Genomic DNA, 27,287 nt, shown 5'->3' on the forward strand with positions numbered 1-27,287 from the left:
AAAGAGCATAGCTTTGAAACAGTTTTTTTTTTTTTTCTGGGCCATAATGCCAGCATGAACTCTGGCTCTTTCAAGAGGCCAAGCATTTAACTGGGGTTTGTGGACAGTGTGCTGCAAGTTACTTGGTAGCAGCGTCAGCCAACTGGTTGTCAGAGTTGAGGTAGTGAGGACAGCTCACACGTGGCAGTGTCAGAGGAAGTGAATGGACTTCTACCATGTCAGACTGGGTGGAGCAAGCAGACAGGACTGTATTGCCCTTAGCAATGATGCCTCTTGGGTTTTAAGAAGTGCTTAGCATTTTAAGAAGTTATCCTATTCAGAAAAAGATTATATATTTGCAATAGGACAGATTCAGACATAGAAGAACTCTAGACAAATCACACAAATCACAGTGCTGGATAATGTACGTAGGCTTGGGAGAGAAAAAAAAGTGTATATACTTATAAAAGAAAAAAAATATTTTTATAAAAAGTCTTTAAAGAGACAGAGTAAAGAAATTAAGCCACCATGTAAAGAGAAAAATTTAAAGAGTCAGGATTATGTATATTATTGTGTTTTCTTTAACTTTTTTTTTTCTGTGAAGGAAGTAAGTACAGAGAGACGTTTTATTGTATGGGCTGCTAGACTAAACCAGCATATATGTTCTAAAGGTATCATGATTTTCAAATTTGGGCCTAAGGATTTTTTTTTTGTTTTGGAAAAGGTGGTTCTGCTTTTGTTTCTACAGAAGATGAGAATCTGTTGAATACTTCCATACTAATGTGGTTTGATGGACCAAGACCCTCAATAGTTCATGTGAACCACCCCCAAAATACTTAACCCACAATAAGCAAGAAGCAGTTGGGAGAAAACTACATCCATATTCCCAAATGTTGTTTATGGATATTTGTTTACATTTAATAGGGGACATATTAGAGAGATTTTCTTTGGTATGGATTTTGGTTTATTGTTACAATTTTAAGGTCAGTTTGTTATTTGTGTATTTCTGCTTTTGATTAAGGTATTGTGTTTGTACAGCTCATTTAAAAATATAATGTTTAATTAAGAAATAGAGGTTAATAGGTAATCATGTATAATAGTTGAGTTTTCAGTCATGTTAGTTAGATTTTCATGATGTACAAAGATGTATTTCAGATGGATAGGTATTCTTCAAACCTTTCAAAGACTACAGAATATGACATTTAAAATGTTTAAGAAATTAGGAAACTTAGGACTTTTCATGACAATGAGACACATCTGCTCATGAGAATACCAATTACTTCAAGTGGAAGATGGGCATTAAAGAAGCTCCTTATGTAGTTCACTAGTTATTGGGACAAGAAACAGCTCTTGCCTGAATTACTTGATGCTATGCTATATGAATTGGATATGTAAGATCCACAGAGAAATGACTGTTGAGCTTTCCTAAAGGTGACATGATCTTTCGGGATTCCTGCTTCATGAAAGAGTCTGCTAGATATTCTGCAGGGCACAGAAAAAAGGGGCTGACACACTGCCAATATAGGCAGGACTTTCTTTGAAATTTACTGCTTTGAGGAAAGTCTTCTAGATACTATGGTTCTGTAGGCTAAAGATGGATGCCCCAACAGTATAGAAAAACTTTGGTTGACTCTCCAGGAAGTGAAATGTCTCTGTCAATTCTGAAGTTTTGCAAGTTGCTTACAATGTACTTTCTGTTTACTTAGGTAATATTATATCCTTCTAGAGTCTTTGATGAAGCTGAAGAATTTATAGTTATAGTTGTCTTTAGTTATGATAAAAGATAAAGTAGGTAGAAATATTGGAACTGTAATTGTTGCTTGATATCTGTTTTGTTATATGCGATTTTAGTATGTTAAAGTTAAAACCTTCTTTTTTATTTAAACAGAAAAAGGAGGTGATGTGGGATTCCCACTTTGTATGTTGTGAATACCATTGGTTAATAAAGAAACTGCATTAACATGTTGATAGGGTAGACTAGAGCTAGGTGGGTAAAACTAAACTGAATCCTGGGAGAAAGGAGGCAGAATCAATGAGAAGTCATGGAGCCCCAACGGAGTCAGACAGAACATTACCCAATAAATCACAGACTCATGGCGATACACAGATAAATAGAAATGCATTAAATTAACATGTAAATACTAGCTGATAAGAATCTAGAGCTAAAAGGTCAAGCAGTGATTTAATTAATACAATTCCTGAGTGATTAATTCAGGGCTGAGCAGCTGGGAATCAACAAGTGGTCTCGAACAACAATGAATGGTGCTCTTTACAGAATGTGATATCCAGTTCATAATTCAAGGAACTGCATGTACTACAGTAAATGTTACTGTGCTGACATCACACAAAGTATTTCTTCCAAAAACTGTAAAGCTATTCTAGAAAGAAAAACATAAATTTCCATGAGTCACAAGTCCAAATTCCACACTGTGCAGCAAAGAAAGCAAAAGGAAGACAATACATCTTTTAGATCTGGTTAAACAAAACCACAAAACTATAAATAAATAAATCCATAAATAAATCTTCTTGCATCCATCATCTTCAAGTCTCTTGTTTCTTAGCAGTGTTGATTAATGATGAAGACACTCATGCAATAAGCCAAATGCAAGCCACTTTATGAAAGAAAATGACAGAAAAATGAAACAAAAGTGTACACAGTGTGTAATAATTCAAGAGTGGAAAATTCTAAATAGTACAGTATAGGACAACTTTATACCATGTAGAACATGGTCTCTTAATCCAAAGATGGTAATGATCTTATGATGTTTGTAGATGTCTAGTTCAAATGTGGGGGTTAGGTGAATGGCCAGTGTTGTACATTGAAGCTTCTTTCTGTTTATATCTGACCCCTGCTTTGATAGGTGCTGACTTTAGATGCATACTTTATATTGGCCCTGGTCTACGTTGCTAGTTGTGAGTATTGCAGAGGCTGTTTATGTTTGACCTTTCAACGTCTGCTAGATTTACTTAAACTACATTCTCTGTTCTTATGCTTATGTGACCATCTTGTAGTTTTCAACAAGGCTTTCTTCCTTTACTGTCATTGGGGCAGTCGGTCCTGCCTCAGATTCCTTTGTAAACATGCTTTGGTGATATTCATTATTTCATATTGTAACTTTAGAAGTCCATATTTATGATAAAGTTAATTAAAAATCAAAGCAAAAAAAAAAAAAAGAAATGAGGTTTTCTCGATGGCGTTCACCTACCATCAAATTGCCAGAGCAGAACAAAGCTTGGAACCTTGTTTTGAACTTTCCAGATTCCAGAACAACACAAAATATTATTTTCATAGCTAGACCCTATTGTCTTTCTTGGGGGAAAGGGTGTGAATGCATGACATCAATGACATAGATGCCAGGAGTCTGTTGAAAGATATAGAGCAAACTCAATTATTTATCAAGGATAAAACCTTAAACACCTTCCCATCACTCAGGCTTTCAGATCCATTGACTTCACAAGGTTGTCCATCATTTGCTAGGCATAATCAGGACCTCAGACAGAAACTGTTTCTTGGCCCTCAGGCACCATTGTATTGCCACCCCTCATTGGCCAGACACAATGTGACAGCACCAGACAGACTCTAGGTTGACTCCTCTTGGTATGGTAGGTCTTAATTCCCTACACTGTTCCTTTATAATTTACTCAAGCTATGGCATTGTGTTATGAAAACACAAATAGGCTATCACAATCTCTCACACTAACAAGTTCACCTCCTTGATGTACATATATGTGCTGAAAAGCAGAGCAATCTAAGTGGATTTCATGTACCATATCAACATAGAGACCAACAAACCTGTATGAAGCAGATTGTATTTGACTAGTTGCATTAAAAACAATATTATTTTCATTGTGAAGATACAAAGTCAGAACAATTTAGTGTCTGCTGTGTTGTACCAATCACTATGTATGGAACTCTGTAATATTTTCATTGTTACTATTATAAAACATTACTTCTTGCTGAGAAAACTATTCTCATTGCCGTAATGAGTTTATGGTCTCATGCTCATGAAGTTACTATTTATATCACATATGCCATATTAGAAGGAGTTGGCTCTCACATCTTGTAATGATTATTTTGTATGTATTTCAAATTGCAGCTAAGAGATAGGCTATAGTATAGCATACTGTTCATTAAGATGACATACAACCTAGAAACTCTGGCTATGTTGTCTTCCATTCAATTGTTGATAGAAAGCTAGAGATGAGCAACCATCAGTTGAATCTATATGACACATGTAGGCAACATGGTTGGATAGAATATTCCGCTGCTTATGAGTTTTGTAAAAGTCATAATAAATCAGAAAATATATAAAATATGTATTTATTTTTAAGTCAGGAGTTGGAATTTTCAATCCCTATTTTATAACCCTGTGATGACCAGCAGTGAGTACTTGGTCACTGTACACACCAGCTGCTTCCTAGAGAAATGTTGAGGAAACATAGATTCATTCCTCCTGGAAAAATAGTAAGAGTGAGTGAAAAACACATTTTATTTTTTATACCTAGTTACAGTAATTGATGTCTCTTGTTTCTCAAAGGAATATAGTACATTGTTAGAGTAAGTGGTCACTGACCAAAATCATGAAATATACCATAAATATTGAACTTCATTTAAAATAGATGTAAAATATTTCACATGTGGCTTTGTTTTTTGTAAGTATGGGAAGGGCACAAGTTTCTCCAATACTGCATCATCTCTTGTTGACTAGGAAGGAGACATGCTTCAAGTGACTCCAAGAATACAATACTCTATTATGGGATATGCATTTGGGTAATGCTGCCTGTGGCAATTTTGAATTCAATCCTGTCTACAATGAGTTATACTCGAAATCTAGAAGTCTTAAAACTAAATGCTAGCACACTGGGTTGGCTATTTGTGACTGAATTTTATTAAGGGAGTTCAAGAAGGAGATGAGGTCAGAAAACATAATGTTAAATTCCAGCAGGATGAGATGGAGGGCATGGTCCAGAAGCTCAAGGAATCATTGGCCTAGAGGAGATTCCCTCCCTGTTGTTCTTGTTTTTTATTAGTTTCCCTGATTTTGTTTGATTACTTAGTTGTTTTTCTTAACTTGTATTTCAATCCTATTGCAGAAATGGAAACAAATTTGTACATTAAGCAACAACAAAAACAAACTGATACAGAACTTCATGGAAAGGATCAGGACAACTGAAACCTCAGAAGCCCTGTATATTCAGATTATGTTCATAGTACCATTATTCCTAATAGCCAGACCGGGAAACAACCTAGATGCCCCTCAATCAAAGAATGGATAAAGAAATTGCAGTCCATTTACACAATGGAGTACTACTTAGGGGTAAAACATCATTTTTTATATTTTAAAAACATGTTTGTTTGTGTGTGTGTGTACATATTTAAAGGTCAGAGAACAATGCATGAGAATCAATCCTCTTCTTCTACCATGGTGCAAGCAGTGGTGGTACTCAGGTCTTGGGCTTGACATGAGTCAAGTCATCTCACCATCCACTTTACTTGGGCTGATAATTGGTACATATTACTATAAGGTAAAAACTTTAATTTGTTTTGTTCTAATTAGCATTTTGTTATATTATTAGTCAGTTGTGGACTTAATAAAGAAATCACAAATAAAGGATTATGAGGAAATTTTAGGCCATAAAAGCTGTCAGATTCTTACTCAATTGAGGCAGTGATGTCCACCTGACACAGGTTAAGATACATAAAAACTGAAAATCCACTGTGCATGAATTTACCTAGTGCAAAGTGATCTAAAAAGTACACACAAAACCTAACTTTCTGTTTATTTTTTCCCAGTAATAAATGAAGTTTGCCGAATTTAAGACATTAAAAATTGTAAAAATTTCCTTGATTTTTCTAAATCAGTGTAGGTTTCATTGATGAACTTTCTCATAACCCAAAACACTTAAGAAATTTTCTCCTAAAACAACCTCAAAATAAAATGATGTCAGTTATTTCACTTTAAATTACAGGTATAAAAGTACAGGGTAATTATGAAGTCTGTGGATGGCATTTTAAACTGAGCAGATGAAGAAGAATGTAAAACTACCCACCTACACCTCCTTTTCTATTCACCAATGAAATAGCTACCTCTTTTTACAGGTAACAAAACCCACCAATTACTCTTGACAAATCCTTTATTCAGAACACCTGAACACCTGTGCTAAGACATTCAGTAACAAGTTATTACTCAAAGGTTATGATTTTTGAAAATCTAAATAAGTACACCTTTCTGTTAAACAAGTGATCTTTAATTGTAGGGCTTCTTTATCCTTTTAAGTTTTAAATACTTTTCTGGCAATCTACCCTGTTTTCTCTGAATAATTGCTATCTTACTGCCAACATTATAACCATTTTTTCAATGAATGCATCAACATTAAAATGGTGCTAAAGACTGAGTACTGAGTCTTACTAAATTTGTTTTGGCAATCAAGGCAGATGGAAAATACTGTGTTTTTCATATGTTTTGCTATGTAACCTTCTAAGCATAAAACGAAGACCTTTCATAGCCACAAACTTTAAAATACCATTTATTGGTATATTGTTGTAAAATAAAAAACATTTAAGTAACAGTAGCAGTCACTTAAAAGGTGATTAAACATATATAAAGGTTGTAAACATTACTATTTTCTTATAAGGGTTTGCGATTTTCCACATGACTTACTGATGATAATGAAGATGGTGAAGATGCTGAAGATTATGATAGTAACATTGAACTATATTGTGTAAGCCAGGGAAACAAGGAAATACAGGTTATATCCAGTCTAATGTTGTAAATAAACAGTTTATTTCAATAGTTGTTATTCTCCTCATGGTTTACCAAATAAGAGTTGAGTACCAAGGCTTTTTAATTCATAGAAGCTAAAAGGAACATATTCCCAATGTATACAAGCAGTCCCTCATATACTTACAGGTGTATTCATAGACTGCAGCTCTTTAGCGCTATCAGAAAGCTTCCTTTGCAGTAGATAATGATTAAGACCTGCAATGGAGGAACCCACTGAGACAGATGACTTGACCTCTTGGGAGCTCACGGACTCTAGACTCACAGCTAGAGAGCCCATATAAGACCCACCTAGGCCACTTGAATGTGTGTGATAGTCTTGTAGCTTTGTCTGTTTGTGGGGCTCCTAGCAGAGCAATCAGGACCTGTCCCTGATGCTTAAACTGGATTTTGAAAACCTATTCCCCATGCTGGGTTGCTGTGCCCAGACTTGATGTAGGGCAAAAAAACTAGATCCTGCCTCAACTTGTTAAGCCATGCTTTCTTGATGCCCAGAGAGGCCTGTCTCTTTCTAAACTGAGAAAGATGAGGAGTATGGGGGGGGGGGTGTTGAGGGGAAGAGGAAGAAAGGAATGAGAGGAGAAGAGGGAAGAGATACTATGATAGAGATGTAAAATTTTAAAAAATGTATTAGTTTAAATAAAACACTTAAGAACTGGTCAAATCAGGATCACAGAGAATAAGAGACTGGAGTTTCCAACCCTAAACAGGATATCTGAATCACACCCCTGGCCCCAAGCCTCAGGGTTCACACCAGAGCAAGGAGCAGAAAGACTGCAAGAACCAAATGTAGTGTGGAGTTCTTTCTAAACCATGTTTTCTCTATGGCAGGTTCTTTGCAGGCAGCAATTCACGTGGGTTATGACTGTGTGAACAAGTCCTGCACTCTCCAAGAAGCCAGCCAAAATTCCAGCCAAGGGGCTGGAGGCTCATGCGTTCCCTCACCTAACTGTAGCACTTTTAGTCAGTTGATGGCTCCAGTGAATGGTCCAATCTTCATATGCACACCGTCTTCACCAAGTGGACTTATTGGGGGGATAAAGACAAAGAGTGCATGTAGTTCGGAGGTGGAGTAGTGAGTTGGGGATCAGTGGACTTCAAAGAGAGGGAGTGAGGGAAGGTTGCATCATAACACACAATATGTATATATGAAAATCTCAACAAACTTAAGACAACTTAAATAGAATGTGAAATTTACTTATATAAAATAAATTAAAATTACTTATTTAGGCTGTTCTGCTCTACATTGTGTTATATTTGAATAATAAACTATCATTTTGTAGTCACAATGAAAGAAACTCATAGGTACTGATGATCTATGTGAAAGATTATTTTCTAAGAGAATTTCCAGTATTCATTTTCCTACTTTTATTTAAAATTCTAGTAGTTATTAATATTCTTCTACTTATAGTTATCCTTCGATATGGAGGGGACTATTACTAAAATGGCAAAAATTCATGGGCATAGGGATGGAGAGATGGCTCAGTAGGTTATGTGCTTGACATATAATGAGACCCAAAAATTTAGAACCAAGTCTTAACTCCAAGACCTAATACAGGTCTTATTAATACAGAGCTTAGCGTGAGCTTGAATTTGTAAACTCAGTGCTCTAAAGCCAGATGGAAGGTAGAAACTGGATAATTTTCAGAACTGCATGAGCAAGCTACCCTGAATTATAGAACAGGATAAAAGAGGCCTTGTCTCACATAAGACATAAGATAGAAGGGGAGGACTGAGAATGAAGAGTCCTCTGACTTCCACATATGTGCACAGACTCCTCCAGACTCCTCCACACTGCCACTAATACACACACACACACACACACACACACACACACACACACACACATCGTACATACATGCTTACATGTGGGAAGTTATAAACAATCTACATATTTAAGTCTTTATTAAAAATGCATGCTGTTTTCATATAACCTAAAACATTATAATGCTCTAAGCTATTTTTAGATTGCTTGTAACCAAGTATAATCACAATAATCTTATAATTCAATATTAAAAATAATCACAGGGAAATAAAACTTTCAGATATTCACTGAAGAGTAACCCCTTTTTTCAGTGATATGTAGTCTGTGCTAGGTTGAGCCAGCGGAAGAGGGGAGGTATTACAGGGAGGTATCACTGCCCTGTAATATGGGCAGTATCTCAGCATCAGCATCCTTGAAGAAAATTGTCTACTTTTCTTCCAGAAGACATTAATTTCTAATAGGTGGTCAGCTAGGGCTGAGACTTCAATCTTGCTTACATACCTACATTTATGTTTAGCTTGCCAATGCTGATACACTGTTATAAATATCTTGCTTCACTGCAAACCCCCTGTCCAGTGCTTTTTTTTTTGCAACTCATACATATTTAATCTTAAATTGATAAAGAAAAACAAAGCCCATGTTGAGTTGGGTCTCTAAGCCTATTATGCATTTTATACTGTCCCCTTCTATATGGCTATGATCTTTATTTTTTACTATAAAAATATTCAAATAAGCAAATATAGTTGGTCAATATAAAGCAACTAGTGTAGTGGTTCCACCCGGTCTTCATCTGGAAAGTGAATCCACTTTATATGCTAGGCTGAGGGTTTCTTTACTCCTTTAGGTAACATTTCAGTTGTTCCTGTAGGTGATAAATCTCTTCACACTTTTGTTTTTCTAATATGTTAAGCTGCCCCAAAGCATACTGGAAATGCCTCTTAAGGGTCAAGTTTTCCACATTCCTAAGGAGGTCTTTCTGTCGTTGTGCTTTTTTATAAATCTTTTGGAGCTTCATTTCTTTGACATGAATCAGTTTCTGAATTCCTGTGATTATTGAACTGTAATCTTTGTTGGTTTCACAGAAGCTAGGATGAATAAATTGGATTTGCAGCTCCCTTTCTAAATTCTCTTCAAGATTGTCTATCTCCTTTTCTTCTTCTTCTTCTTCTTCTTCTTCTTCTTCTTCTTCTTCTTCTTCTTCTTCTTCTTCTTCTTCTTCATCATCATCTTCATCATTGTCATCCTGATCCCCATCCTTTTGATTGTCAACATCCTCCTCTTCAATTTTAGCACCCACATCATTACTGTTACTGTCAGAATCGCCAAACATCTCTCGAAGCATTGCAGTTTCTGATGAGCTACGACCACGCATTCGTGCTGTTCTTGAAGTGCCTGAGATGCACCCTTGACTTTCTATTTCCTTGTTTTCATCATCAGCAATGACTTTCCAGCGGACACTGACGGCTTCAGCATCTGAGCATAGCAGTCTCTTCACTTCTTTATCCACATTTGGAGATTCAGTGTCCTTACGCAAGCCAACTTCATCCATTTGTTTGATATCAGGAAGCTTTTTTCTTGTTCTCCAAAACCTTTTCTTTCTGACGTTCTTAAGTGGTGGAGTAATGCCATGCTTCCAGTTATATCTTTTTCTATCTGTCTTCCCTCCACCCCTTCCAGTTACAGTAGTGTGAGCAGAGGTAACTGGTTCTTCTGGGGGAGAGTGAGGCTCACCATGAGCACTGCATACAAGCATCTGAGAAATATCTGCTGTTTTATAATATGTTTTTCTATCAACAGTTTTCAGGCTTCCGATAACACAAGGAAACCGCGGCAGCGGGCTTCCCAGCAGCAGCAATGTCTTAAAGTCCCTGCGAGCCATGACTTCAAAGCATGAAGAATCCCAAGATATTGAGGAACAGTTTATATTGCGTCTGCCTCAGGAACAGGCTTATGCTGTCAGAAAGATTATACATTCTCGAGGTCCTGGCATGAAGGATAAACTAAAAATTGGCTTTGCCCCTGATGGACATCATGCAGTTTTTCAGGTAGAAGATGTCTCACTGCCTGCTAAGCTGGTTAATTTGCCTTGTGTTATCGGAAGCCTGTCCAGTGCTTTTGAATCTATATTTTCTACTCTCCCAAGTCAGTCATTTTTGGATGATTACTTCTCATTTTCACCTTAAAATCTGAAGCATGTATAAGCAACTCATTTATGTTTCATAAACGATTTACTTCTTTTCTACTAGAGGAAAGTTGTGTGAGTGTGAGTGTGTGTGTCTGTGTGTGCATACACATGTATGTGGTGTATGGTGTATCCCTCTGTGGAGGATATCTGGTCTCCTGCTCTATTAGTCTTTATTCTAGTTCCTTGAGCCAGTTTGACACAAGCAACCCTCTGTGATTCTCCTGACTCCTCCTTCGACTGTACCAGAGCTATTAGCAGGTAAAGAGCCCACAGAGATTTTATAAGGGCGTACTGGGGATTCAAATTCAGGTCTTCAGGCCTGAACACCAAACCCTTCTACATACTGATCCATCACACTGGCCGTAACATTCATCTTCGTCCCTTTACTCCTGCTTGAATATTTCCACAACAAATACCCTTAATTTCAGTTTGTTTTTTTTCTTGTTTCTGAGTGCTCCTTTGTGATAGATTCCTGCTGTTTTCCTAGATGTAATGACAAATATCTCTTCAGGATATTGATCAGAGTGAAATTTGTCTAGATAAATACCTCAGTGCACATGATTATTTACATAATGGCAGCAGGATTGTTTTTAATTAGTCTTCCTTAAGTTTGCTTTGCAAACACAGAACCACACAGTATTGAATAAATACTCAAACCACGAAGTAAACTCCCTAGTCTAGGAGCTTTCCTAAATACCAAGAGTTTTCAAATTCTTTGTTCTCTATTAACCCTAAATGTGGAAACAAAGAAGATATAGCCATAGATTTTTCTCAGAAGCACCTGTGTATGTGCAAATTCAACACTTATTAAAAAGAAAATAACTTGAAAGGGTTATTTTAAATCTTTACATATAATAAAGATATTCTGTGTGGCCAGTCTTGTAAACACACACAAAATTAACAAAATACATTCTAGACAAGTTGGATTTTCATATTTAGGAATATATATGTGAATATATAAGCATACATCTAAAAACAATGTTTAAAAAGAGAGTGATGAGGGGAATGTAGGACTGTTTGGATGGAGGAAAGAGAAGAGACAAATTATATGACTATATTATCATTTCTAAGCTTTAAATAAGTATTAAAAAATTTCTCAGTTGTAAAATGAACTCCTGAAATCTAGGCTTATATACTAACAATACAGAAACCTGTCATTGGTTCTAATATTTGTGATATAGATATTTTTATTATATTTTTTCTTATTTCTCCCAGTTGAAAGTCTGTCTTTTATATTGCACCCTGTAGGCAGAGGTTGCTCATTCATTCCCAGCCATCCAGACCTGAAATAATCACACAGAAGCTGTATTATTACAATACTGCTAAACCTAATGGCTTCATATTGACTAGCTCTTTTATCTTTTTTGTTGTTTTTAGGTCATTTTCTTTTTTTATTTTCTTTTTTTATTAATTTTTGAGTTCTGCATTTTTCTCTGCTCCCCTCCCTGACTCTCCCTCCCCTTCAATGCTCCCCCAATTTACTCAGGAAATCTTCCCTTTTTCTACTTCCAATGCAGATTAGATCTATGTAAGTCTCTCTTAGTGTCCTCATTGTTGCCTAAGTTCTCTGACATTGTATTTTGTGTGCTGATTTTTGTTGCTTTAGGTTTAAAAACCACCTATGAATGAGTACATGTGATAATTGTCTTTCTATGTCTGGGTTAGCTCACTCAAAACAATGTTTTCTAGCTCCATCCATTTTCTGCAAAATTCAAGATGTTATTATTTTTTTTTCTGCAGTGTAGTAAGTACTCCATTGTGTAAAGGTACCACATTTTCCTTATCCATTTTTGGTCTAAGGGCATTTAGGTTGTTTTCAAGTTCTGGCTATGACAAGCAATGTTTCTATGAACATAGTTGAGCTCATGTCCTTGTGGCATGACAGAGCATCCTTTGTATATATACCCAAAAGTGGTATTACTGGGTCTTGAGGAAAGTTGTTTCCTAATATACTGACATCCACAGGTACTATACCAGTTTACATTCCCACCAGCAATGCAGAAGTCTTTCCTTTACCCCATAACCTCTCCAGCATAAGTTGTCATCAGTGTTTTTGATCTTGGCCATTGTTACAGGTATAAGATGGAATTTCAGAGTTGTTTTGATTTGTCATGAAAAATCCTAAGTTTTTAAAAAATTTCAATGGTCATATTCCAAATGTCTTTGAATGGTTTGAAGATTATATATCTAACTGAAATATATACCTGTACATCTAAAAAATCTAACTGACATGACTACAAGTTTAACTATTATAAATTATAATCTATTAACATGTATTTCTTAATTATACATTAGATTTTTAAATGAGCTCCACAAACACAATACCTTAATCAAGAGCATAAATATACATAAAACAAAATTTACCTTAAATTTGCATTAATAAATCAATATCCATACCAATGCAAATCTCTATAGCATATCCCCTTTTCAGTGTAAAATAAACATTCACAAATCATATTTGGAAATTTGAATGAAGTTCTTTCCAAACTGCTTCATGTTTTTTGTTAGGCAATTTTTTTTTTGGTGGGATTCATGGAGACCTTTTGGGGGTGGGGTTTGGTCCATCTAACCACATTAGTCTGAAATGAATCCACAGGTTCTCATCCTCTGTGGAAACACAAGCAGGACCTCTTTTTCAAAGCAACATATACATACACCCAAATAGTGAAATCATGATACTTTTAAAGTATATATGTTGGTTTAGTTTAGCAGTCAGTACAATGAAATATCTCTCCGTGCTTAGTTCATTTACAATGAAAAAATACAAAGAAAAAACAATAATATGCATAATTCAGACTATGTATTTTCCATTTTTACATGGCTTATTTTCTTTACTCCTTTAATCTATGACTGTCTATACTCTGTCTCTTAAAAGACCCGGACTGCTCTTCAGGCTGATGAGGGAGCAGGACTTGATTGGGGGAGGGGGAGGGATATGGGATGCGGTGGAGGGGAGAAGGCAAAAATCTTTAATAAATAACTAAAAAAAAGTTTCAGAAACCATAAATTAAAAAAGTAATATTAATTGTTAACACAAAAAAGTTTAAGAAACAATGAATTAAATAATTAATAATTATAAATTTTAATAATTAATTATAAATTAAAAAATATTAATTGTTTTTTATCTTTCATAATTCTTTTTTTTATTGAGAAAAGGAGAAAAAAAACCAAAAAAACAAGTTTCCACCTCCTCCCAGAGTCCCATTTCCCACCCCCTCCTCCCACCCTACGCCCCCTCCTCCCACCTTTCTCCCCCTCCCCCCACTCCTTTCCCCCTCCCTCTCCAGTCCAAAGAGCAGTCAGGGTTTTCTGCCCTGTGGTAAGACCTAGGACCTCCCACCTTCGTCCAAATCTAGGAAGGTGAACATCGAAACTGGCTAGGCTCCCACAAAGCCATCACATTACGTAGGATAAAACCCCCTGTGCCACTGTCCTTTGCATCTCATCAGCCCTCATTGTTCGCCATGTTCAGAGAGTCCAGTTTTATCCCATGCTTTTTCAGTCACAGTTCAGCTGGTCTTGGTGAGCTCTCAATAGATCAGCTCCACTGTCTCAGTGGGTGGGTGCATACCTCGTGGTCCCTACTTCTTTGCTCATGTTCTCCCCACTTCTGCTCCTCATTGGGACCTTGGGAGCTCAATCCAGTGCTCCAGTGTGGGTCTCTGTCTCTATCTCCATCCATCACCAGATGAAGGTTCTATGATGATATGCACGGTATTCGTCAGTATTGCTCTAGGATAGGGTCATTTCAGGTTCCCTATCCTCAACTGCCCAAGGAACTAACTGGGGACCTCAGCTTGGGCACCTGGGAGCCCCTCTAGGGTCAGGTCTCTTGCCAACCCTAAAGTGGCTCCCTTAACTAAGAATTGTGGTTCCGTGCTCCCCTGTCCAACCTTCCTTTATCCCAATCCTCTTGTTTTCCCAAGGCCCGACCTCCTTCCCTTCTAACTTTTCTCTCCCCATCTCCCCTTACCCCCATCCCACCCCACCCCCAAGATCCCAATTTTCTCCCTGGCAATTTTGTCTACTTCCCTTTACCAAGAGGATAACTATATGTTTTTCCTTGGGTTCCCCTTCTTACTTAGCTTCTGAAAAAAAGTTTCAGAAATCATAAATTAAAAAGGTAATATTAATTGTTAACACAAAAAAGTTTAAGAAACCATAAATTAAATAATTAATAATTATAAATTTTAATAATTAATTATAAATTAAAAAATATTAATTGTTAACACAAAAAAAGACTTTGTTTTTTTTTAAAAAAATATTTTTCCTTTTATAACTCTCTATACTTTTTTCGTCCCTCATCCAAGCATTTTTAAATATTCTGTGACACGTTTAAAGGTTTATTTCTGTTTGAATTTGTCTTTATTGTGCATGTGTTATTATTTTTTGACCAGGAGACCCCTGTTACATAAATGCTGAGCAAATGTGTCTAGGACCAACTCTGCAGTCCTCCCTGTTGGCTCTGTCCAGTCCTACATGGCAGAGGCATGCTCATGCATGCTGCCCCAGCTCCAGGGTCACTGTTGGTCTGTGTCCCCATTAAGCAATTTGAAATATGTTGCTCACAGACTCCATTTACATGCTCAGCCTCCTGAAAGGCCCAGAGCTCTAGTGTGACCTGGAAGCTGCCATTTTGAAACCATGTGTGTTTTTTTTTCTGCTACTGCTGAATCAGGAAGACCTCTTTTAAAGGAGCCATGGTGCCCTGCTTGCTGTCAGCAAACAGAGCCCACCCACCCCCAAAAAAGTGGCTACCAAGAAATTGTGCTACGCTCCCATTTTTGTGGTTCTAGAAACCCTCTTTTTTAGGTCTTATGGGAATTCATGCCCCAGACGGTGGGTACCATTCTGTTGGCAGAAACTTCACATTTATTCCTACCTGCCCAGACCAGAAATAATCACTCAGAAACTGTACTATTACAACACAGCTTGGCCTAAAGAATGCTTATTGGCTAGCTCCAACTGTGCCTTATTTCCTCCTCTGCTTGGAATTCCCACCTTTCTCTATTCTGCTTAGCCACTGGAGGAAACAAATTCATTCATTAACCAATAAAAGCAACACATATGTAGAAGAACTTCCCACACCAACACTCAAACCTCTTATTTAATTTACTTAGTGATCAATTTGTATGTTGGAACTGGTTAATTATCCAAATTGAAAAGATAGAGTTAAAAGGTATGTAATATTTTGCTCCTTTAAATTTACATGGTACTTAATATTATTACAGTTTATCTATTTTTAAAAACTCATATATTGTTACACATTGTTTTCCTTATGTCAGTAAAATGCTAAGACTTAATTGTGAAAAATCATATATTAGAACCTATACAATAAAATGAATATCAAATGTCATTTTTTGTATAAAACAGAATTGAAGATAAATCTAGAATAGGAATGCATAATTTAGAAAGAAAAGGATTCACATTTGTATACAGCTTTGGGAGACAAATACATTCTGAATTTACATGTCATTGAGTCGCTATTTTAGTAACATGTGATTAAAATCTGGCATTTAACTATAGGTATTTTAGGTGATTGCTTGATTTTTTTTTACTGTGGGAGAAATTTTGTGCCATTGTGTTAGACTCATTAGAGTCACATAAGCCTAAATATATGTAATTTAAATATACTTCATTCTATATTGGTACACAGATCTGTTACAGTTATAAAATAAGTTAATTCAGCTGGGCATTGGTGGATCATGTTTTTAATTCCAGCACTTGGGAGGCAGAGGCACTGGATCGCTATGAGTTTGAAGCCAGCCTGGTCTACAAGGGCTAGTGCCAGGACAGGTATCAAAGCTACACAGGGAAACCCTGTCTCAGAAAAATAAAAAGGAGTTAATTCATTTAAAATGCTTAATGAATGCCTAACACCAACAGTCTTAGATGATGAGGATGATGTTGAAGATGACTATTGTAGCAGCTACCAGGATATATCCTGAAATTCCAAATATTCACTAATTTGTACAACTGTGTACAAAACAATATTGTCTGACCCTCAGCTACAAATTTTCCTATATCATTTATATTCTCCAAAGTATAATTTCATTAAGTGATCTAGTCTCTCATGTTAAAAATATTCTTGAAAACTCCTTATCTGTGTATCTTTTCAGATATTTCCTAGGATATGAGACTCTATGATGAAGAGTGTGACTGTTATTTTGATTACCAACCTGACAGGCTCTAGAATCCTTCTGGAGACAAACTCTGGACTTTTTATCCTTCCGTTTCTAGACTAAGTTAATAGCAATGGGAAGACATATCAAAATGTGAGTTTACCATTCAAAATACTGGACTGCATAAAAATCAAAAGCATAGTTTAGATCAACCATTTCTGCCTCTTTGCTTCTTGACTACACATGCAGTTTGACAGCTGCCTCTGGCACCCAATAGTTTATGTTCTTGCCACCATGACTTCTCTGTCATCATGGGCTGTATCTTCAAACTGTGATCCAGAAAATGAAAATCCCTTTACCCTTAAATTGCTTTTAGTAAACTATTTGCTCACAAAAATGAAAAAGCAACAAATACAGAAAATACAAACTCCTTTTTGAAAGTCTTTCATGCTATGTAGGATTCTATTTCTGATGGTAGCCAGGAAGTCCAGAGTATGTGAAGCCCTGTGTAGATGTTTGCTGTTGACATAGACATGGCCATATCAAAGACTGTAACCAGAGACTCACAGGAAAAGAAGAAAGCCCTACCTCCTGATCAGAATACAAATGTTGAGCATCTGTAAAAAATGAGTTCTGGGGGCTGGAGAGATGGCTCAGGGGTTAAGAGCACTGGCTGCTCTTCCAGAGGTCCTGAGTTCAATTCCCAGCAACCACATGGTGGCTCACAACCATCTGTACTGAGATCTGGTGCCCTCCTCTGGCGTGCAGGCATACATCGAGGCAGAATGTTGTATACATAATAAATAAATAAATCTTTAAAAAAAATGTGTTCTGAAGTCTTACCAACCAAGAAATGCTAAGATCAGAAGACGACTGCCTGTCATGCAGATGCTCTGCTGAGATCAGATTCCGCTGTATTCAATAGCCCTCACTCTCCGTTCAACTGTACACAATAAGCTACCGAGTTTTGTGGATTCTGAGGATTATGCACTAGAAAATCCACTCTGCTCAATCCTAAATTTCTGTCTGGGTATATCTTTTATTTGCTCCTTTTATGTTCCTGATAGCTTGATCCCTGTTAGTTAGAGCCATGATGGACTTAGCATGGTTTCAGAAGCTATATTCTTCTTTTTTTGTAATTTTAAAAAGCTATCTTTTCTCATTGTGCATACCAATTCCAGTTCCCACTCACTCCCCCCTCCTGCTACCTCCATCTTCACCCCATCCCCATCCACTCCTCTGAGAGTCAACAAAATCTAACACATTGCTTTGAGGCAGGACCAAGGACTTTTCCACTATATCTAGGCTGAGTAAGGTATCCCTCCAGTGCTCCTATGCAGGTCTCTGCCTCTGTTTCCTTCAGGTTCTGGATGAAGGTTCTATGATGATATTTAAGATATTCAGTCTGACTACAGGGCAAGGCAAGTTTGGGCCCCCTCTCCTCTATTGTTTAGGTTCCATGGAAAATTTTCTAGAGCCAGGTTCCTTGCTAACCCCATAATGGCTCCCTCAATCAAGAGATCTCTTTCCTTGCTCTCATCTTTATCCTTTCTTCATCTCATTTCCTCAGGTTCTCCTCACCCATCCCCTTCTCCTCTCCTCTTTCCCTTCCACCTCTCTTCTCCCGGTACCCCCATGCTCCCAATTTTATCACACAATTTGTCTATTTTGAATTTCCAGGTTGATCTATATTTGTTTTTCTTAAGGTTCAGCTTATTACTTAGCTTCTCTAGAATCATGAACTATAAGCTTAATATCCTTTATTTATAGTTAGTATCCACTTATGATTGAGTACATACAATATTCATCTTTTGGGACTGGATTACCTTACTCGGAATAGTGTTTTCTGGTTCCATCCATTTGCATGCAAAATTCAAGATGTCATTGTTTTTGTTTTTCCTGCTGAGTAGTATTCTAATGTGCAAATGTGCCACATTTTCTTTATCTGTTCTTTGGTTGAGGGGCATCTAGGTTACTTTCAGGTTCTGGTATTACAAATAATGCTGCTATGAACATAGTTGAACAAGTGCTAAAAGTCTATTTTTTTATTTTTGATTCACTAATATGACTATTAAGGGGACAGTAGTCTATGATTATGTATTTCATATTTTTTACCCTAGTCTATATTGGTTGAAATGACTTTCCTCCTTGCACTCATTTTTTCAGGGCAATATAAAACTTCCAGGTCTCAAAATAGCTTTGAAAAGTATTTGTCAATCAGTTTGGCCTACAATGTGGAAGAAAACTGTTTTTCCATAAATTCCTCCTACTCTTTTCAGTAATAGCAATGGAACGTGACTATATGGAGCATTACATCTTATAGGATCTTCAGCTTACCCTACACAAGGCAACACCTTAAAGTAGATAAGAAGCATCAGCAATAGCTGGACGATTCAGGGCTAAAGGTTCTTATTTAAAAGTCTCCTAGGCCTGCTCTTCACACATCTTAGGATTTTGCTCATCTCTATCTTTCACTGAAGGTGGAAGGGCCATTTTGAGAAGAAGGATGACAACTGAATACAACTTAACATCACCAGCCTGAGTCTTTGCATTCTGGTTTCAATATATGTGGTATATTGAATATAAGAGTGTGATTATCGCATACTATGAGGTATGAAGCTTACATGTAAACATCTGAATATGTTGTAGAGCAAGTATATATATAATGATCACACACACAGCACACACACAAACACACACACTTGACTCCCTTTATTTAGGGAATAATGCAGTGAGTTTAAAGAATCATCTAAATTCATTTTTTTGGATCACAAATGAAAAGCTGAAATAAAATTTATTCATTAATATAAAGATAAACACAGGTACTATGGGAGAGCATTGAAACTTGACCCACTTACTATATCAGTGAAGTCCTTGTACATTAAAAAGTAAAAGACAACTATACATTTGGTCAATGAAAGTCATTGTTGAGAGAACTTTCAAGAAAGGGACAGCATGAACAAAATCATAAACACCAGGGAGGAGCAGTAAGCGGTATAGACTAAATGGTACACAGTCTCTTGATGCTTAATAGCAAAAGGAGTGCAACCAGTCAGGATAGTAAATGTTTTTTTTTACATTTTTTCCACTTTTTTTATTATTAAAAAATTCTGCCTCCTCCCCGCCTCCGCCTCCCATTTCTCTCCCCCTTCTCTGCTCCCCTCCCCCTCCCTCTTCATCCCGAAGAGCAGTAAGGGTTCCCTGCCCTGTGGGAAGTCCAAGGTTCTCCCCCCTCCATCCAGGTCTAGGAAGGTGGACACCCAAACAGCCTAGGCTCCCACAAAGCCAGTATATGCAGTAGGATCAAAACTCAGTGCCCTTGTTCTTGGCTTCTCAGCAGCCTTCATTGTCCGCCATGTTCAGAGAGTCTGGTTTTATCCCATGCTATTTTAGACCCAGTCCAGCTGGCCTTGGTGGGTTCCCAATAGATCAGCCCCATTGTCTCAGTGTGTGGGTGCACCGCTCGCAGTTCTGACTTTCTTGCTCATGTTCTCCCTCCTTCTGCTCCTCATTTGGACCATGGAAGTGCAGTCCAGTGCTACAATGTGGGTCTCTGTCTCTATCTCCTTCCATCGCCAGATGAAGGTTCTATGATGATATGCAAGATATTCATCAGTATGACTATAGGGTAGGGCCATTTCAGGCTCCCTCTCCTCAACTACCCAAGGAACTAGCTGGGGACATCTCCCTGGATACCTGGGAACCCCTCTAGGGTCAAGTATCTTGCCAACTCTAAAATTGGCTCCCTTAATTAAGACATATACTTAACTGTTCCCATATCTACCCTACCTTTATCTCAACCATTCCGTTCCCCCAAGTTCTTCCCATCCTCCCCTTCTCACTTTTCTCTTCCTATCTCCCCCTTCCCCCATCCCACCCCACCCTCAGTTAAATTCTTATCTTTCTCCATAACTCTCTATCTGATCCTCCATCAAATATCAGAGAAGAATTGATAGTAACTTTCTTCTGAGAAACAATGATTTTGAATAACATTTTGTTTTGCACTGCAAAGAACTTTTCTTAGTTTATCTTTCTTTCTTTTCTTTTTTTTTTTTTTGTTTCTGAGTTAGAAATGTTTGATGTATTTTCCTCAATATCTTTTAGAACAAACTTGGCCATTTTAAGTTGAAATAATTAACTTTGAAACTGTTAGTTTGATAAAAAGAAACAATATTTTGCAATTGTTAAGTTATAAAGTAACACAAATTTTTATATAAATTCTCTAAATTTTTTATACAATTTTCTTAATAACAAACACGCATAAAGGCAAATGTGCTTTAAGAAATTGTTCCATCTTGCTACTCAATGTCACTTAGATAAGGTCAGGAAATTATGACTGCCATCATTATTGCCAGACACAATGGGCTCACATATTTGAGGCCATACAGTTGATTATGCATAAATATCTGGGGCTCTTGTCATAAATATTACACATCTTCTTGTACACATCAAAAAGAAACTGACCTATAATCAGAAGGCTAAGTATAGTGTGTTAAATTCAAATATTATGGAATATTAGATTGTATTAAAATTGAATTAATAGTGAAAATAGTAAAAAGTGAAATAATGACTGTTTTATCTGTAGACATTGGCTTCTGAAATATTTGTTTCGATATTTAAGATATCTCTTTGAAAGAATTAAAATTTAAGTTTTCTGGAATATGAAAGCTCTCTACTGTTGTAATTTAAAAAGATGTGTGGAAGAGAAAGACATGATGCAATAGGCTGCACACAGAGTGGATCTTATTAACAGGGAACAGGAAGAAAGAGACAAACCTCTGCTGACAGTAACAACAGAAGTGAGGAAAGAAGCAAAGGTGGGAGACAGAGAGGCAGAGAAGGAGAGAGAGAGAGAGACAGAGAGAGACAGATGGGAGGTGGGCAGGGCCCTTTTACAAGGGAGCATAGTGAATGTGCACAGGACATGCTCTTAGTGGTTGCAGTTGAGGACATCGCCTTTCAGGACCCTGACAGGGCAGGCCAGTCTAGATGCCTGAATACTAACATCTGCTTTGTCAGTATATTCAAGACTGTTGTACTTGTTGAATTACAAGCAATAACATTCTTCTATATCTGAATAAAAGGCAGAGTCTTGTGCTCAACTTCTTAGGAGAACATCTCACTAAGAACTGGGAAATAAGACTTTAGTTTCTAAGAGGAGTAAAAAAAAAAGATCAGTTTCTAAGATATCTAGAAAAGTAGATGCATGTTTATGCTTAATTATTTTTGCTTATTTCATAAATACAAATTATACAAATCATTTTTCAGCAAACATTTAGGGTATTGGTTATTCATAATTAGTTTAATTGTTCAATGTAATGTGGCTATCATTTAGTAAGCACTCATGACATTTAAATACGAATTCTACCTACATGAGTTTTAAATATGTTATAACTTGCTAGGCAATGGTGGCATACGCGTTTAATCCCAACACTCAGGAGGCAGAGGCAGTCAGATTTGTGAGCTCAAGCCCTGCCTGGTTTATAGAGCTAGTTCTGGACAGCCAGGCTACATAGAAAGACCTTGTCTTAAAAAAGAAATAGAACAAACAAATAAGCAAAAACTATATTCGGAGTGGAATCTCTACTTGCTTATTTAATTTAAATGTAATTTTATATAAAATAATCAATTTTCAATTATGGCTTCCCTTTTTATCCTTCTTTTGTAATTCCTAGTTATAGACATCTGACAATTTAAAAACTGTGTAGCAAGGAATTAATTGTGGAAAATTTAACAGTTGATATTAAGAAGTATAAGACTGTAGATTATTTTTAGTAAGATTATTTTATAAGTAAAATGGATATCCTAATTACTTGGAAACTGTGCACATTAGAATTTATTCAAACAGCTTGCCAAGAAGCTAAAACAATATCTACATTTTTTCTCTCCATTCCTCCATCCCACATCTCTCATTCTCTCTCTATTCCTCTCCCTCACATATTTATAATAGATTATTACAAAATCGTACCAGCATTATGACTCAAACCACCTACTTATAGGAATAATGAAAAGTGGTATTCCTAAGCAACCCAGTAAGATTATCTATTGGAGCACCAACACTCTAGATTCACACTCAAAGTGGGTTCTGCGAGCCCCTGATGCCAGCTCCATCATTGAGTAATAATAATATTTTATCTTGGCATATATTTGCAAACATGTATGTAGATGGATTGATATATAGGTGATAGATAGATAGATGATAGATGATGATAGATAGATAGATAGATAGATAGATAGATAGATAGATAGATAGAGATAGATAGAAGATAGATTTATCAATTCTCCCATTTACTTTTTAAAGAAAGTAAACTTGAATTCACCTGTTACTTAAATTCTTAGATTGTACTCATAGTTCATCTAAGGATTGGATAAGGAGCATGTTTTATTGTTTTTTGCCTAGATGATATAGTGTTCTTGATAAAGTCATACAAGGATGTACATTTAGGTAAAACAATTTTTATTATTTACATTTATGCACTTAATTGTGTGTAGGAGGTTCACATTTTTCCAAAGCACTCATACAGAGATTAGATAACATTATAACAAAGTTGGCTCATTCTCCCACCTTATGGTGTTGTCTGGGAGTTGAAATCAGGCATGACAGAAAGTATCTTTACATTTCATTGGACCCACAAATTCTGAAGTAAAATGATTTCAAATTGTGAACACACTGTACTAAAGTCCATTGCCATTTATTTGATGACTGATTCCCAATTTTCAAGTTAAGAATGCCACTGGTGCCTTGGTTAAAACACAACCTGAGTTATTTTATTATTTTCATTATTATCTTTTCAATAAAATAAAAATGGCCCCTATAATCCAGTGCTCTCATTATTAGATACTGCTTTTGGTCTATCACTCAAACTTCAATAAGGCAAAATAGCATTCTGAATATTTCAAGTAAGGAAATTGGTATATAGTTCAATAATTATTAATAAAAATCTGTAATTTGAAATTTATAAATATAAAATTTTTGTTGCATGAATGAAAATATGCTGTTATTTACTCTTGTACAATAATTTTCTTTACAGTTTTTAATACATATTTTGATGCACACTGCAGTATTCTGAAAGTAATTAAATATCTTATCCTCTAAAACATTGTATCTCAAAAGTCTGCTTTTTCTCCCTTGTCTCTCCCAGACCTGTAATTAAACTCTTTTAAAGCCTTTGAAATAAATGTCATGAAAATGTCTTTAGACAGTGCTTATTATCTTGTTTAATGTGATCAAATTATGTACTAATTTGTTAAATGAAAAGGAGACTAGGAGTGAAATATTGAAAGGAAACCACAATGACTAGAGAAGAAGAAATCAGGCAATGGGAAAAAGAACCAGGAGGCTAGGGCTGTGCTTCTTGTCAGTTTCACAGGTTTCCTTAAACTAATGAGTTTTTTACTTTCTATATATTAGAATATATAACATCCCTTTAGAATTCCCTTGTCATCGAGAACCTTCAAAATAAGTTGCTAAGCAATAAAAACATATCTGCCAGTAATTATCACATGCAAAGACAGTTTAAGATGATAAAAATACCCTCAAAGTTTGTTAACACAATAAATTTGTTCAGCTTACTCTGACATCAACACTACATAGCAACACTCCTTAAGTCATTGACAGCATTGTCTTTTGGCTGAGGGGTTCATTGCCATAAGAATTTTTCAGAGATCTTAGATTTGCCTTTTGTAATCAAATTCAAATTATACCTATTTTGAAAAATGCATTAACTTCTGATTTTCTTTAATGACATTTATTTCTCAATCCATTTCAAATATATTTCTAAATGTTACCATTATAATTTTAGGTTAATTAAAATAAATATTAATTGGGTCAAACATATATATTATGAGATTCTGTCAAAGAATTTCATAATCAAAAGAAGAAAATTGAATGAGAAGCCAAATAAAGTTGTAAAATAAAGAAGATATAATAAAATGAAGATGAACAAAATTATATCCTTTGATACTAGGTGATACAACTGACAATATAATATGCCTTCTTCTCTTCCTACCAGGAAAATATATTACATATACAAACATCATTTTTTCTGTAAATTAATCTATTGTTTTAATCTAATAAGTATATTTAACCCCCTTCTTAAATTTGCTCCCCCATCTGTATGTAAGACTACTTCTATTTATTATCTTAGTAAAGTAAAAGATCAAACTGTAGATATTATAGAATGACTAAGTGTAGCTAAACTGTAACTCAGTTGCATTGTGTTTCCTGATTTCTGCTGTTTTGCAATTTTGGGTAACTATTCAAAATTATTTACATTTGCATATATATGGTTTAATATATACATTAGTATATCTTTATATGAATGAAACAAATGAAAGTAGTTGCTCTCTTAGCTCTCATTGCTTATAAATATTGTTAGTGTATTTTCTGAAAATGAGTATGTATACTTCATGTTCTCTTCATGAGTTTCTCTCATATAATGTTCTTCTTACACTGAATAAATACTACTTACTTTTTCTCATCGATGTGTCCAAATGCCTGACAAGCAACATTAAGGATAAAACATTTATTCTTTTCAGAGTCTTCAGGGTACATAGTACATCACAGAGACAAAGGATAGCAACAGGGGTGTCCTGTGGCTGTGGCAATAGGAACATGATAGATTAGGAATAAGACAGGGGAACACCAGTATTTCATTTGCTTTTGACTTTTTTCTCCTTTGTTCAGATGAACTGCTAACACATTGGATGGTACTCCTCAGTTTATGGTCAGATTTTTCCTTCAGTAAATCCTCTATGGAAAATCACTTGTAAACTTAACCAAATATAAAAAACAAATTTAATCTTTCTTTTAAAAATATTTACTATCTTTATATATTTTCAGAATATTAAAATTTCATGTAACTCCTGTTCTCATTTTCCACTATTTCTTTATGAAAGAAACAAATTGCACAATAAAAAATCATTATTTAGCTCCAAGAAAGAGAATTTAAATGTTCTGATAGAAGACCATGGTATGTTTCTTGGGATATAAATAGTTCCCTTTGCAAAACAAACTAACAACAACAACAAAAAAAACAGAAAAAGCAGCAAGAAAAAAAAAACCAAAAAAGCATTTACCTACATTAATATAACAAAATATCTTTCTAGACTATTATACAGAAGCCAGATGATATAAAACTTTTTATATCAGGCTACGAGGTTTCAATTTCATTTCTCAATATCAAGAAATTGAAAATTTGTGCTAGGAAACACCAGGGAAACCAAATACACAAATCTCATTTACTTTTATGAAGAATGCATGAAGTATATGAAGGATATTAAAGACAGTTCCATAGGCATCTATTTCAATACAGGAAGAAGAAACTGAAACCCAAAATTTGTCAGTGACATGAAGGAGAAAGCACAGAGTAGGCAGATAGGTCAGAGAACACGTTACAATATTTTGAACAGTTTGTTTATAAGAACAATTGAGAGTGACCTTGACAAATATTGAACCTTAATTGACTAGGCCATAGAAGATAACTGGAATATGGAACAGAGGATAAACTAAGTTTGGTGATGATAAAATACTGAATGCCATGTGGGTACCATAGAACTAGTAAGGTTTTGAATGGAAAAAAATGGCTTCTGGGAGAAAGCCGTCATGGTACTGGACTCATGGATGAGCTAATCCATTCATGTATACTTCTCTATTTATCATCTGTAAAATGGAAATTATAATATTACTGGGGACTTACAAAAATAATAACCACTTTCATTGGCTTCTAAATTTCAGCATTACAAGCAAACAAAACATGGTGGCAAGTTCAGTTACTTTACAATCATTTGGGTATGGTGTTAGATAAATCATAATGTTAGATGACCCATCAATTAAAAGAATAGATACATTTGAAAATTTACTAATGCGCCTTATTAAAGTGCAGGTAATTTAATCTGTGACTATTACTTTGGGGACCATTTTCTTTCAAACCAACACATTACTGATGGGGGAGAATCTTCTGGCTTGTGTTAATTTCATTGGTTAAATAAAGAGACTGCCTTGGCCCTTTAATAGGACATAAAATTAGGTAGGCGGAGTAAACAGAACAGAATGCTGGGAGAAAGAAGCTAAGTCAAGGAGTCTCCATGATTCTCCTACCGGACACAGATGCAGGTTAAGATCTTCCCTGGTAAGACACCTCGTGATATTACAGGGATATTAGAAATGGGTTAGATCGATATGTAAGAGCTAGCCAATAAGAGGCTGGAACTAATGGGCCAGGCAGTGTTTAAAAGAATACAGTTTCCATGGAATTATTTCAGGTATAAAGCTATCCGTGCGGGAGGCTGGGTGGCGGGACACAGCCCCGCTGCTCTTATTACAACATTACACCTTGTCAATGTTATAGTTTTGCCCAAATATTAATAAACTCTAATGCTGACATATATATACACATACATACATATATATGTGTGTGTGTGTGTGTGTGTGTGTGTGTGTGTGTGTGTATGTG

The 27,287-nt window shown here is 35.9% G+C and overlaps 1 protein-coding gene and 1 pseudogene across 1 annotated transcript; one reads left to right on the forward strand and one right to left on the reverse strand.

Annotated features, from left to right (window-relative positions):
* Positions 1-9,358: 9,358 nt before the first annotated feature.
* On the reverse strand, positions 9,359-10,405 carry LOC121453188 (transcription initiation factor TFIID subunit 7-like). Its single transcript, XM_041659722.1, has 2 exons — positions 9,824-10,405; positions 9,359-9,769 (listed from the first exon to the last, which is right to left on the reverse strand). The coding sequence occupies exons 1-2, from the start codon at positions 10,403-10,405 to the stop codon at positions 9,359-9,361; spliced, it is 993 nt and encodes a 330-aa protein (XP_041515656.1).
* Positions 10,404-27,287, forward strand: part of LOC121453189 — a 43,136-nt pseudogene continuing 26,252 nt past the window's right edge.

This window comes from Microtus oregoni, unplaced genomic scaffold (assembly GCF_018167655.1).
Source record: "Microtus oregoni isolate MIOR12 unplaced genomic scaffold, Mior012 000011F_ref0000422, whole genome shotgun sequence".
NCBI classification, from domain to species: domain Eukaryota; kingdom Metazoa; phylum Chordata; class Mammalia; order Rodentia; family Cricetidae; genus Microtus; species Microtus oregoni.

Coding starts and splice junctions, on each gene's coding strand:
- LOC121453188 (XM_041659722.1), bottom strand. CDS start 10,405: ATGGCTCGCAGGGACTTTAAGACATTGCTGCTGCTGGGAAGCCCGCTG. Junction 9,770..9,823: donor CTGACAGTAACAGTAATGAT/GTGGGTGCTAAA, acceptor GATGGGGATCAG/GATGACAATGATGAAGATGA.